Source organism: Doryrhamphus excisus, linkage group LG15 (genome assembly GCF_037039965.1).
Source record: "Doryrhamphus excisus strain RoL-2023G ecotype Guam linkage group LG15, RoL_Dexc_Guam_v1.1, whole genome shotgun sequence".
Classification (NCBI taxonomy): domain Eukaryota; kingdom Metazoa; phylum Chordata; class Actinopteri; order Syngnathiformes; family Syngnathidae; genus Doryrhamphus; species Doryrhamphus excisus.
Window position 1 is genome coordinate 1,590,415 of NC_136371.1, and position 13,985 is coordinate 1,604,399.

The 13,985-nt window shown below is 44.8% G+C and overlaps 1 protein-coding gene across 1 annotated transcript in view; it reads left to right on the forward strand.

Annotated features, from left to right (window-relative positions):
- The first annotated feature begins 333 nt into the window (after nucleotides 1–333).
- The window catches only part of plxnd1 (plexin D1), an 84,988-nt gene continuing 71,336 nt past the window's right edge, over nucleotides 334–13,985 (forward strand). The window contains exons 1-4 of the mRNA XM_058052627.2: nucleotides 334–1,789; nucleotides 6,236–6,412; nucleotides 12,572–12,703; nucleotides 13,275–13,375. Of these exons, the coding sequence (XP_057908610.2) occupies nucleotides 581–1,789; nucleotides 6,236–6,412; nucleotides 12,572–12,703; nucleotides 13,275–13,375 (1,619 nt within the window). The 5' untranslated portion in view covers nucleotides 334–580. The remainder of the gene's footprint in view (nucleotides 1,790–6,235; nucleotides 6,413–12,571; nucleotides 12,704–13,274; nucleotides 13,376–13,985) is intronic.

The window sequence follows — 13,985 nt, forward strand, 5'->3', positions numbered from 1 at the left end:
TTATTTCCTTTCAACTTAAATAGCCAAAAACATACCACTTCCACACAGATAGCGAGGATAACTATTAACAGTTATTTAACCTTTAACATGAACATGAATCAAACGTAATAATTTTTTCTGGGTACATGATACCATACAGCATCCATATCAAACTTTAACATTAAACTTTCATATCAAGGCGGGGGCCTCAAACTAGTGTCCTGCGGACCACATTTGGCCCGCGGGCCGCGTGTTTGAGACCTCTGATTTACAGCATCAGCGGTAATTCAAAGTTGCTTGCGCTTGTCAAAAAAGTTTTTTTGTAACGTAACAGCCGCTCGTAAAGGTTCTTGCTGCGCTTCGAGGTTGTGCAGAGGCGCACAGAGGGCAGAGAGAGGGACAGACCAGGCAGCCTGCAAAAAAAAAGGAAAAAAAAAAAAAAAGGAAGCACGACTCGCCTTATCGCGTCACTCTGGGTTTAGGCGTGAAGCAGGAAGCAGCCTTTCCTCCCGGATTGTCGCCCTTGGAACAAACACGCAATTTTGTCTTTACTCAATGCAACCCTCGGCCCAGAAGACGCGCAAGCCAGCCAGAAGGAAAAATGCCTCCTCGGATGGAGATAGCTCTTCTGCTCCTCGGCGTGCTCGCTTTGGAGGCGCGCCTGAGCGCCAGCGCGCTACGCATCCAGCATATCTTCTGGTCTCCGAACCACACCAATAATTTCGTGGTGGACCCGGCGTCCAGGAAGATCTACCTGGCTACCGTCAACAGTATCTACCAGCTGAACGGGACGCTGAGCGTTGAGGCGGAGAAGAGGACCGGTCCGGTGGAGGACAACCTGTTGTGCCATGCGCCACAGCTTCCACAGGCTCCGTGCGAGCATCCCAAGTCTCTCACCGACAACCACAACAAGCTCCTGGAGCTCGACCACGAACAGAAGGTGGTGGTGGTGTGCGGCTCCGTGTACCAGGGCTTCTGTGAGCTCAGGAGGATGGGGAATATCTCCGAGATAGCCGTGGAGTTCCCACCCCATGGGGAGAAGACGGTCTTCCCCAGTATGCTCAACATCGCAGCCAATCACCCCAACGCCTCCACAGTGGGGCTCATTTTGAGGGGCCACGGTGGGAGCACCCGGCTCCTTGTGGGGGCCACATACACAGGAGCCGGGACGCAGTTTTTCCCCAAAAATCACAGCAAGGAAGACCTGCGTTTTGAGAACACACCGGAAATCGCCATCCGATCCTTGAACATCCAGGATTTATCCAGACTTTTCACCTACGACATCAACCCCTCTGAGGATAACGTCTTCAAGATTAAACAGGAAGCAAAAACCAAAAACAAGCTCAACTTTGTGCAGGCTTTCATCCACAAGACCTACTCCTACATCGCCTTCAACAATGACGCCAAAATGGGCCACAAGGAGAGCCAACCCAACAGCCTCCTGGCCAGGATCTGTTTGGACACCAACGGCCGAAAGCCCACCGGGCCGGAGAGCAGGAAGCTGACCGAGTCCTACATCCAGATGCCCCTCCAGTGCGGATACAACGGGGACATTTATAACCGCCTCTTGTCCGTCTACATGGCCGACGTCCACACCCAGGAGGCTCCAGGCTCGGAGCCCTATCTCTTTGGGGTGTTCTCCAAGGGGGACAGGAAGTCCGCACTGTGTGCCTTCAAGTTCGGAGACATCGAGGAGGAGATCCGGCAAGGCCGCAGGAGCTGCTCCAACTACCCCAGCAGGGATGTCCAGGTGCTGGACAGCGTCATCCAGGGCTCGGGGGCAGCCTGCATCCAGAAATGGAACCTTGTGGTAAGCCGTCAGACTCCATCCTTTGTCATTTTAAAGCTCATATTATGTAATGGTGATGGTAATGGTAATGGTAATGGTAATGGTAATGGTAATGGTAATGGTAATGGTAATGGTAATGGTAATGGTAATGGTAATGGTAATGGTGATGGTAATGCTAATGGTTTTATTTCATTTGAACATGCATCAGATTACAATTGAATGCATCCCATAATCAGTTCCCAGTTCCACATGTCCAAAAGGAGTAGGAAGAAGCAAAGCTTATTAAATCCTACCCCTCCATCTGGTACTTTTACAATCACTAACTGTTACATTTGTTCACTTCCTGCTTTCCTAGTATAATTAAACTTTTTTTTATTTTGTCACGTACCGAAGTATGAGGTGATATGACCATACAATGACATAATTTGTTCACTTCCTGCATTCCATAGGTCATCTCACATACTAGGTGAATTGACTAAATGTATATTTTATATTCTAAAATCACAAATAATTAAACTTGCTGATATGGTTCATCTTCAAACAGCTAAAATAATGCATAAGGCTAAAAATAACCAATTACCTAAAATCTTACTTAATACTTAATACTCATCCAATACTTCTCTGACAAAAATGAAAAACATTTTTTTTTACTTTTTTGTCATTGTATGGTCATATCACCTTGTACTTCGGTACCTGACAAAAATGAAAAAAATATATTTTTTAAAATAAAAAAAACCCCAAAACAAAACAAGTTTTTTTACTTTAATGTCATTGTATGGTCATATCACCTCGTACTTCGGTACGTGACAAAAAAAAAACCCAAAAAACTTTAGGAAAGCAGGAAGTGAACAAATGTAACAGTTACTGATTGTAAAAGTACCAGATGGAGGGGTAGGATTTAATAAGCTTTGCTTCTTCCTACTCCTTTTGGACATGTGGAACTGGGAACTGATTATGGGATGCATTCAATTGTAATCTGATGCATGTTCAAATGTAATAAAACCATTACCATTACCATTACCATTACCATTACCATTACCATATCCATTACCATTACCATTACCATTACCATTACCATTACCATTACCATATCCATTACCATTACCATTACCATTACCATTACCATATCCATTACCATTACCATTACCATTACCATTACCATTACCATATCCATTACCATTACCATTACCATTACCATTACCATATCCATTACCATTACCATTACCATTACCATTACCATTACCATTACCATAATATTCATATTCATTGGACTTCATTCCATGAATGAAAGTATGAGGGCCGGTGTGTCTTACAAAAAGATAAATGCACCCGTGACTGCTGTCTTCCTCTGACAACACAAATACTGTATTTATGATCATGAGTCTCCTCGTGCGTAAAGCAGGAATCTCCCTCGTCACAAAGTGAAGATGCTCCATGGCCAGCCTCGGAGGTTATGGACTCATCCTTCAGCGCACTCAGTAAACAAATACGAGGGCAGATTTTTCTGTTGTATTTTTATTTTCCTGAATCGGTGGCTTGAGTGTTCCCCGACCACAAATATGGTGGAGAAGAAAGAGTTGCTTTGTCGCACATACATTGTCAGATATGATCTCATAGTTCTAAGTACGCAGCATTGAGTTGATTTGTTTTTTTTTTGTGTGTGTGACTTGAGACGCTGGTCACATGGTTGAGAGCACAAACGGAAAATACATGGCAACAAAATGAGCTCTGCTGCTGGTTTGTTAGTTGAAGTGCAAAACAAAACAAAACACTTTTAGCTAGCTAAATTATTGCATGAAGAAACGGCTTTTAAAGTTGGACAGCTAGTTTCATTCATTTATTAATATTGTACCGCTTAGCCTCACGAGGGTAGCGGGTGTCTTCTACACCCTGGACTGGTGGCCAGCCAATCACAGGGCACATATAGTCAAACAACCATTCACACTCACATTCATACCTATGGACAATTTGGAGTCGCCAATTAACCTAGCATGTTTTTGGAATATGGGAGGAAACTGGAGTACCTGGACGGAGAGAACATGCAAACTCCACACAAAGATGGCCGAATGTGGAATTGAACTCGGGTCTCCTAGCTGTGAGGTCTAGTTTGAATGGGGATATTCACTATGGCCACATTGTCTAATAGATGAATGGATCTCAAACAAATTCAGATTCTGGAAGAACTAGAACGTGTTCTGTCCTGGTTATTGTGTGTAGCGGCTCTATAGGAGTCCACAACTCAATACAAATAGTCAAAAAAATGAGCATAACAAGTCCCGTTTAAAAAAGCCTCCAGATGGATGCACATGCTAGGATAATTGGCAACTCCAACACCAAGAATCCTGTCATTCTACTAAATTGTTTGTTTATTAATAACAGAAGCATTTTTTTGTCTAAATGACTCACATTTCGGCTAATTAGCCACTCCAAATTGTCCATAGGTATGAATGTGAGTGTGAATGGTTGTTTGTCTATATGTGCCCTGTGATTGGCTGGCCACCAGTCCAAGGTGTACCCCGCCTCTCGCCCGAAGACAGCTGGGATAGGCTCCAGCATTCTCCTGCAACCCTAAGGACAATAAGCTACTTAGCAAATGGTTGCAGGGACGTTTCAACAATGAAATAGCAATCATTTATTTAAGAAAGCAGTTTAAGTTAGCAACGCTCACGTAGCCACATGAGCTACAGAGCTCATATGGATGTTCTGAGCGCTTTTGTTATTGCTCAACAGTAAATTAAACCTGACGAATGTGATTTGCTTAGTGATTATGCACACAGTATAAATATACTGGAGCCTCTCTGATGTTTGCACACGAGAACCATGCAGACAGAGCTCGTCATTGAGCATTGTCCAACTAAGTGAAGCTTGCCTCCAGTCAGCCTGCCCCTGTAGACGGCGTTGCGGAATAGCCATCTTCTCAGCTCCCCGTTGCAAGTTGTGCCTGGAACTTGCAACAGATGCTGGATTTTTGCCTGATGTGATATTTGAGAGTGTTTGCAGGGTTCCCCTCGAGGATTTTTTTGAAGCCCTGGTGGTTGGCTACATAGGAGGGTGGAATGCCACCGCTAAAATTATGCTGGATCTGCATTTGTTTTCAGCGGCTTTGTTGTTTATTATCAACTCCTGTACCGTTGGGTTCGACTGCTAGCAGCGCAACACTGAAAGTCCTCCTAAGCAATAGGAATGTGACCAACCACAACGGAGTAGGCGTGCGTGGAGGCAGGGCCATTTGGGGAATAAATCAAAACAAACCGTTCTAACAGGAAAACACGAAAACACAAAATCCAAAGAAATACAGCTGAATAGGTGCAGATTCTGGAAGAACTAGAAAGCTTTCTGTGCAGGTTATTGTGTGCAGCTTCTCTATAGGAGTAAATAACTTGATACAAAGCCGAAAAATGAACATAACACTTAAAGGGGTACTGCAGTTTTTGGGGGAATTTTACAAATTTGCTCATTTTGCCTGTTTTAGCGTAAAACTCATCTATGGGAAATGATTTATTGTTGTGGCGCTACTTGCTAATTTCAACAAAAGTCAGATATTATTGTGCAAACCGGTCTCTAACACATCATAATATAATTATTAGTAATAACGCTATGTATAAAGGAGTCTTTATGTCACCAGTTCTGGTACAGTCAGGCATGGGAAAGTCAAGTGACTTCCATTGGTTTGGCTTTAACATCAATTCCTCATGCATAGCTAATATATAAACATTTGCCCTTTAGGACGTTCATGGTGCGTTATGTTTGCTAGCCTTGTCTTCGTACGGATGTCCCTTGGCACGGAGAGAAAAGTGTGTCCCATAGCGGAATGTGGCCCAATTCCAGTGTTTCATTGTACATTTGACTGACAGATGAGAGGTGAAGAGGGGCCATCCCTTGACTATTGTGTATCGGGTCACAAAGTCAGCCACCATGTCCCGTTACGCTGCTGAAAATGCTTTATTTGTATTTCCTGTGTGTAGTACTGGTTTTACAGAATAAAGTTAACCTATGATTTCAAATACGGTTGCGACAGACGTGTGATCTTTTTTTGTTGTCTGCAGTCTGAAAGCCAGCATCGAGGGAGCGACAACACAATTTGTGATAAGAGAAATGCGGCTGCCAGTATAAGGGCCGGTGGGAAACAATTCTGCAAATATCCACCCTGCTTAATTCCCTTTTTTTTTTTTACTTTGTGTTGTAAAATATTCAGAAAATTCCCAAAAGATCCCAGTGCTCATTCTAGCATGGCACTGATGGTTTATCACTGCCTGCTTAGCATTTGACAAAAGCAGAGTTTGATGAGCGTTGAAGACCCTTTTAAGACCTTTTTAACTATTGAGTGGTTCTGAAGCACGAGCAGTAACATTGTTATCACAGTTGTTTTACGTTGGACTTCCATCCCTAGCCTCCTTGTTCTATTCATGGAGGCTCTGACTTGGACTGATGTCATTCATTTTATGTGTGTGTGTGTGTGTGTTCTAGCTGCAGCCGGAGCAGCTGGACTGCGGTGCGGCCCACCTGCAGCATCCTCTGGCCCTACGGAAGCCCCTGAGGGCCCTTCCTTTGTTCGAGTACACGGGCCTCAGCTCCGTTTCTGTGGACAACGTTCTCAACCACACTGTTGTTTTTCTGGGAACAAGTAATGGACGACTCCGAAAGGTATGACACAGAACACAGTTCAGTTTATGTCCTTCAACTTCATTCGTTCGTTCGTTCGTTCATTCATTCATTCATTCATTCATTCATTCATTCATTCATTCATTCATTCATTAATTCATTCCTTCATTGTTCATTCATTTTCTACCACTTTTCCTCACGAGGATCGCGGGAGGTGCTGGAGCCTATCCCAGCTGTCTTCATCTGAGAGGCGGGGTACACCCTGGACTGGTGGCCAGCCAATCACAGGGCACATATAGACAAACAACCATTCACACTCACATTCATACCTATGGACAATTTGGAGTCGCTAATTAACCTAGCATGTTTTTGGAATGTGGGAGGAACCCGGAGTACCCGGAGAAAACCCACGCATGCACGGGGAGAACATGCAAACTCCACACAGAGATGGCCGAGGGTGGAATTGAACCCTGGTCTCCTAGTTGTGAGGTGTGCGTGCTAACCACTCAACCGCCGTTTGAATGGGGATATTCATTATGGCCACATTGTCTTATAGATGGATCTCAAGTTTAGATTCTGGAAGAACTAGAACGTGTTCTCTCTGGTTATTGTGTGTAGCTGCTCTATAGGAGTCTACAACTCAATACAAAGGGTCTGCGCGCTAACCACTCGACCGCCGTTTGAATGTGGGATATTCGTTATGGCCACATTGTCTTATAGATGGATCTCAAGTTTAGATTCTGGAAGAACTAGAACGTGTTCTCTCTGGTTATTGTGTGTAGCTGCTCTATAGGAGTCTACAACTCAATACAAAGGGTCTGCACGCTAACCACTCGACCGTCGTTTGAATGGGGATATTCGTTATGGCCATATTGTCTTATAGATGGATCTCAAACATGTTTAGATTCTGGAAGAATTAGAATGTGTTCTGTCCTGGTTATTGTGTGTAGCTGCTCTATAGGAGTCTACAACTCAATACAAAGGGTCTGTGCGCTAACGACTCGACCGCCGTTTGAATGTGGGATATTCGTTATGGCCACATTGTCTTATAGATGGATCTCAAACATGTTTAGATTCTGGAAGAACTAGAACGTGTTCTCTCTGGTTATTGTGTGTAGCTGCTCTATAGGAGTCTACAACTCAATACAAAGGGTCTGCGCGCTAACCACTCGACCGCCGTTTGAATGGGGGTATTCGTTATGGCCACATTGTCTTATAGATGGATCTCAAGTTCTGGAAGAACTAGAACGTGTTCTCTCTGGTTATTGTGTGTAGCTGCTCTATAGGAGTCTACAACTCAATACAAAGGGTCTGCGCGCTAACGACTCGACCGCCGTTTGAATGGGGGTATTCGTTATGGCCACATTGTCTTATAGATGGATCTCAAGTTCTGGAAGAACTAGAACGTGTTCTCTCTGGTTATTGTGTGTAGCTGCTCTATAGGAGTCTACAACTCAATACAAAGGGTCTGCGCGCTAACGACTCGACCGCCGTTTGAATGGGGATATTCGTTATGGCCACATTGTCTTATAGATGGATCTCAAGTTTAGATTCTGGAAGAACTAGAACGTGTTCTCTCTGGTTATTGTGTGTAGCTGCTCTATAGGAGTCTACAACTCAATACAAAGGGTCTAACCACTCGACCGCCATGCAGCCCGTCCTCCACTTGAGTTTGTGTTAACGTTCAAACAACAGCAGATTTACTTGGTGCAGCTGAGTGGCCTAATAAACCAAACAACGGCGTCAAATGAAACTTTAAACTGCATAGCAACACGCAGGAATGTCTGCTTTCTTTCCTCGGAGCTTCCCAGTGCCACTGCCACCAGCGCCACCCGACCCCTCTCTGCTCTGCTCACCCGTGACCCATCCTGGCCCACGATGCGGTCCCTAATAACGGGGCTATATAATGTCTGACACACCAGCAAGAAAAGTTGTTAACCATGCGTCTTCACCACGTATGAATCACGTTCTGCTTTGTTGTGGATTTCGACTCACCTACTCAGACATCTGCAGCGGGTCTGAGCTGTAAAAAAAAAAAAAAAAAAATCAAATCCCAGCATTCCTTAATTCTGTCTCAAACGCATTCCTAGTCACCCCTGACTGGGCTGTTTTGCGGCACCTCGCAGGCAGGCTGGGGGTTGGGGGGGTTGGGGGGGGTGGAACCAAACATGAGTGCACTCTAAATGCTTCCTGACCTTTTGCATTAAAACGACTCACAACTTTTGCAATGCTAAAAAAAACCAAACAATCCAGCTGCGGGGTATTTTGCTGGGGTTCTGTTAAAAGAGCAGCTTGTTTCCTTTCTGGGATGACAACACTGCTTTAGCCACGCTTGGGTATACAATAATTACTTTTTGGATGCACGATGCACAGTAGAGGATGTGGAGGGTTCAAGCCACTCGGTACGTTTTTGTACTTTTGTATGTTTGCTCGATTGTAGTTTTGTCTTTAGGTGTCGGATTTTGTCTCTTGGACAATGGAAGCAGTTTGATTTCACATGTTTACCCCACGGACTGTGGACCCGGTCATTATGTGCTAGTGTTCTCTATCTATCGGCTATCTGTGGGACTACCCTGGTCATTGTGTGTGACCTTGAACAATGCGTTTAGCGCTTTATACACGATATAGACAAAAGTTACAAGACACCAGACAACCACACTTTTCAATTTCCACTGTGGAAATTGTTGTCCATTCATCCATAAGTCATCTTTGTCATCCCAAAGGTCTCCCAGGCTCTTCCACACTAAACTAATCCTTTACGGATCTTGTTTTGTGGACTAAGGAACAATCATGATAGAACAGGGATGATAGTTTCTAGTTATGTGATGCTCTCCCGGACATGGGATACCGGGGCCTCACCCTGGAGCCAGGCCCGGGAATGGACTTGCAGGCGAACGCTTAGTGGTCGGGTCTTTACTCGTGGGGCCCGGCCCAGCCACACAGGATCTTACTCTTGTAGACCCAAGATTGTATGGATAAAAAGGATAAGGGAATTTTATTTTGGGTGGTCTTTGAGGGCGGGCGTCTCGGTGATTCGATGGCCAAAGCTGGTTCTTGGGACAGGGAATGTCACTTCTCTGAGAGAGTCTGAACTAGTACGAGATGTTGAGGTCTTCCGATTAGATATAATTGAGTTTGGGTTCTGGAACCAAACCCCTCGAGAGGTGCTGGACCTTGTTCTACTCTGGAGTTGCCGCAGGGGAGAAGCAGCGAACTGGTGTGGGCTCATTAATAACCCCCCGGCTTGGTGTCTCTGTGTTGGAGTCATCCCCGATGAACCAGACGGTCATTTCCCGACGCCTTCGGGTTGGGGAAAGGGTCCTGACTGCCGTTTGTGCGAACGTGACAAACTGATCTGAGAAGGGCTGATCCGTCAAGCGTTCGCCACCTGGTGATGAATTGGATTAGATGGCGGGGGAGGACGCCAGACGGACCTTGTAGACCCAAACGTAAAGGGAGGATGTGCTGGGAATGTCTGGCAGAATCTCCCATTCTTCAACTCTCACCTCCGGCAGAGTCTCTCACCGGGATATTGGAGAAGAGAAAAGAGTTGAGGTGACTCAGGGATCTAGTCCGGGTGCTTTCCGGACGCTCCTCTGGTGAGGTGTTCTGGGCATGCCCAGTTGAGAAAAGGCCCTGGGGCAGACCTAGGACACCCTGGGGGGATTATGTCGGATAGCTGGCCTGGGAACGAACGCCTTGGTGCTGGAGGAGGTGGTTTGGGCTTCCCTACTGAGACTGCTTCCCCGGATTCGCGACCTGGACCCGGTTCATCGAATTAATCAAACCCCTTCACAAAAGTATTTCGGGACAGTTGCAAGTATGAAATTGTTCTCTATGCCCTTATTGACTAAGAAGTCTTGCCGCTTTTGTCGATGTCACGTTAGTCTGTTTTGTTTCCGAGTGAACATATGCGTGTATCTCGCGTGCCCCGGAGGACGGGGGCTGTTGCTGAGGTTAATGGTGCTGTTAGCGTATGTAATGTGATTCTGACGGTGAGTTTGGTTCAGACTAAACACAGGGGAACAGTGGCTGAGATTAAGTTATGGCTCTTTGACTGTGTTGGAGAGAGCCCTCGCTGAAGTCATTTGTAATTATAGGATTTTTATTTTTTTTTTTATGAATTAATGAAGTCCTCCCCTCTCATCATCATAGCTGGATTCCATTTCTGTCTGCTTTTTTCTCACACACAAACACACACTTCTTAATTTATTATGCATACTATGTTACATTAATGTATCTCACATGTACATTTACAATACACAATATCTATTTGTATGCTTACATATATATACACACATATAAATATATAAATACAGCATAAATACACATATTCATAAATATACATACACATATATATATATGTGCATGTTTTCTTCCCGTGCATGTGTGGGTTTTCTCCGGGTACTCCGGTTTCCTCCCACATTCCAAAAACATGCTATTCACACTCATGAATGTGAGTGTGAATGGTTGTTTGTCTATATGTGCCCTGTGATTGGCTGGCAACCGGTCCAGTGTGTACCCCTCTTCTTGCCTGAAGACAGCTGGGATAGGCTCCAGCAAACCCCCCTAACCCCCGCGACCCTCGTAAGGATAAGCGGTAGAAATTGAACTCGGTGTCTCCTAGCTGTGAAGCCTGCGCGCTAACCACTCGACCGCCGTGCAGCCTATCACGGAATCTTACAACAAAAGAAGAGTGGGAACATCGGACACCCCAGCAAAACCAACATTGCCGTAGCACACCACCAACCCCGCCAGCCAAACCCACCTGGCCCCGACCCCCTTAGCCCCTGAGTGCACCCACCTGGTGCCCAGCACCCCTGCTCCCTTCCAATTGGACGGCGGTTGGATTGGGGGGCCTACATTTGGATGGATTCTTTGTTCTGTTGTTCAACACCTCTTCCTCGTGCCATCGATGTGTCGCTAGCATGTCACTTCACTTCACCTCATCATACCCACCCCACCCCAGCCCCCACCATTTTTGCAAACAAGCCCACTTGTCCCACCTTCACCTGCTTTTATTATATCTCCCTTACGCAACACACACTCAACACGGAGCAGCTGACGAGTCACTGAGTTGAATGAGCTCTTTCATCCATGGGGCACATCGACACGGAATGGAGTTGGAGCGACCTGCCAGACCAGCAGGTGTTTTGTTGCGTGACCCCCCCCCCCCCCCGGTGCCGCATCTCTGCTCATCACTTCTTCTTCTTTTTCTCTTGCTTCCTGCCTTTTTTGTTCAGGTGTGGGCTGCTGTTTACTCACAGTGTCACCCTAAGTCTATTTACTTCCGGGAATGTTTGGTGAAGACAGGGTAGCTCGCTAGGCGGTAGAGCTGTGTGTGTGTGTGTGTGTGTAAACAGAGCTGGAAAAACAGTAACATTTGGAAGATGAGATAAAGCCTTTAAGCTTGGATTTAACATTACCCATCATGTCTTCGTGGGTGGTAAGGTTTTTGGGTGTCTTTTTGGTTGTGTGTTTGTGTGCTGGCGGATGGGAAAACGACACAACAATGATTGTCACCGAGTGTGTTGGTCCATCAGGACTTCTCCAAGGAAGACCCTACAAATGGCGGGGATGAGAGCTTTCGCTTTCAGTGCGACAGGAAGCCTCGCTCAGCATAGTTTGTTTTCCTCTGTGGCCCCTCTGTGTTTTTTTTTTGTTTTTTTTTTTTTAACTTGGCTACATGAACATGTCACCCATTTTATTTTCCTGAGCTGCAGGGAAGCCTGTGCTGGGATAAATCATTTTTCTGGAACACGATTATGGACGCCGCAATCATTGTGTAGAAATTCCGTGTACAGGCGCTGAAATATTCCCAAGTCGATAATAGGAATATTAATTGCAAAACAGATCTGACAGTTTTTGTAGTGGTATTCATAGATACTACGGGGTGGTGGTGATGTGGGGGGTGGGGGGGGGTTGGGGGGGGGTGGCATGATAACAATAAAGACAGGCGTATGGTGTGTTTGAGCAAAGGCTCACAGGGACTTCCTGGTAAAATATTTACTTTTCTAAATGTGTGATTAGGATGTGGAATGGAATCTTTCGGCAAGCACCATAGTGGGCTTAAATTTAAATGCTGCTGGTCAGGCGGCACTAATATATCAGGATATTACCCCTCCCCCCCTCCCCCCTCCCGAAAACATCAGCGTCAGCTCTCAAACTGCATTTATCTTATACATCTTCCCTTTTCCACAGCTGACCCTCACGCCAAACATGACTTTGGCTAATCAGTCCACGCTGAAGCTGCCGGCCGGTGAAGCTGTCCATCACATCATGACCTTTGACCCCAACGACAGGACCTTCCTTTATCTCATGACATCGCACCATGTAAGACGACATTTTAGCTTGTTTGTTCTCTCTGTTTTGAACATGAATCAAATCACGGATATTACGTCATTGTGACAATATCTCAATATCAATACCCGTACCTGTGATTGACAGTCGACCAGGCCAAAGTCAGCGGTGCTTTAATTGAATAGATGGTGCTTTTATGCCCTTTAAAAGGATATGAAGAGCTAATCTCTTCAGGTCTAATATAGGTTTGGTTCATTAAATTGTATCCTGAGAGACAGAAGTGATCTTCTCCTGTATGCAAATGAACTTTGTGGTAACATAATTGTCTTTTCAGATGTTCGTCTTGTTCTTATTTTATCATCTAACAGAACCCCAGAATGCAAATGATGCATTTTCTTCCTCGCAATTTCCCCAGAGCCCAAGAAAACACATTTTAATTTATGTGTAAACAAAAGAAAAAGAGGAAAAGTCAGATATCGCTCAACAAAAGATGAAATTAGTAACCATATTTCATACAGTAATTGCCTTTAAACTTCTCGTAGCTGCTGCAAGGACAACTCTTGACTGCTTTGAAGTTTGATACCAGGGTTTTATGCTTGAGCAGATGCTGAGGGTGAAAGTGGCCGAATGTGACCAGTGGACGAGCTGCGAGGACTGTTTGGGAGCGGGGGACGCCCACTGTGGATGGTGTACCCTGGAGAACAGGTAAGGGACGACACACACACACACACGCCATGACACCTGTGGAAATGCTGTCATGTTTTACAGTCAGTCCTAATAGAAAGGCCAGTAAGGATAATTCATAATGCCGCCTACAGAGAACATACTAAAATAAATAAATTTCTGGGTCACAATAGATGAAAATAGATGAAAATATGAGCTGGAAACCTCATATTACAAATATACAACATAAGGTGTCCAGAAATATTTCAGTATTGAACAAAGCAAAATTTGTTCTCAATCGGAAATCACTCCACACTCTTTATTGCTCTCTGGTTCTACCATATCTTACTTATTGTGTGGAAATATGGGCTAATAACTATAAAAGCAATCTTCACTCGCTAAATGTACTGCAAAAAAAGGCCAGTAAGGATAATTCATTATGCCGCCTACAGAGAACATACTAACTCCTTATTTCTAAAATCACAAATACTTCAACTTGCTGATATAGTTCATCTTCAAACAGCTAAAATAACGCACAAGGCTAAAAATAACCAATTAGCTAAAAATGTCATCCAATACTTCTCTACAAGAGAGGAGAAATATGATCTCAGGGAAGAAGTACATTTGAAACACTTCTATGCTAGGACTACGT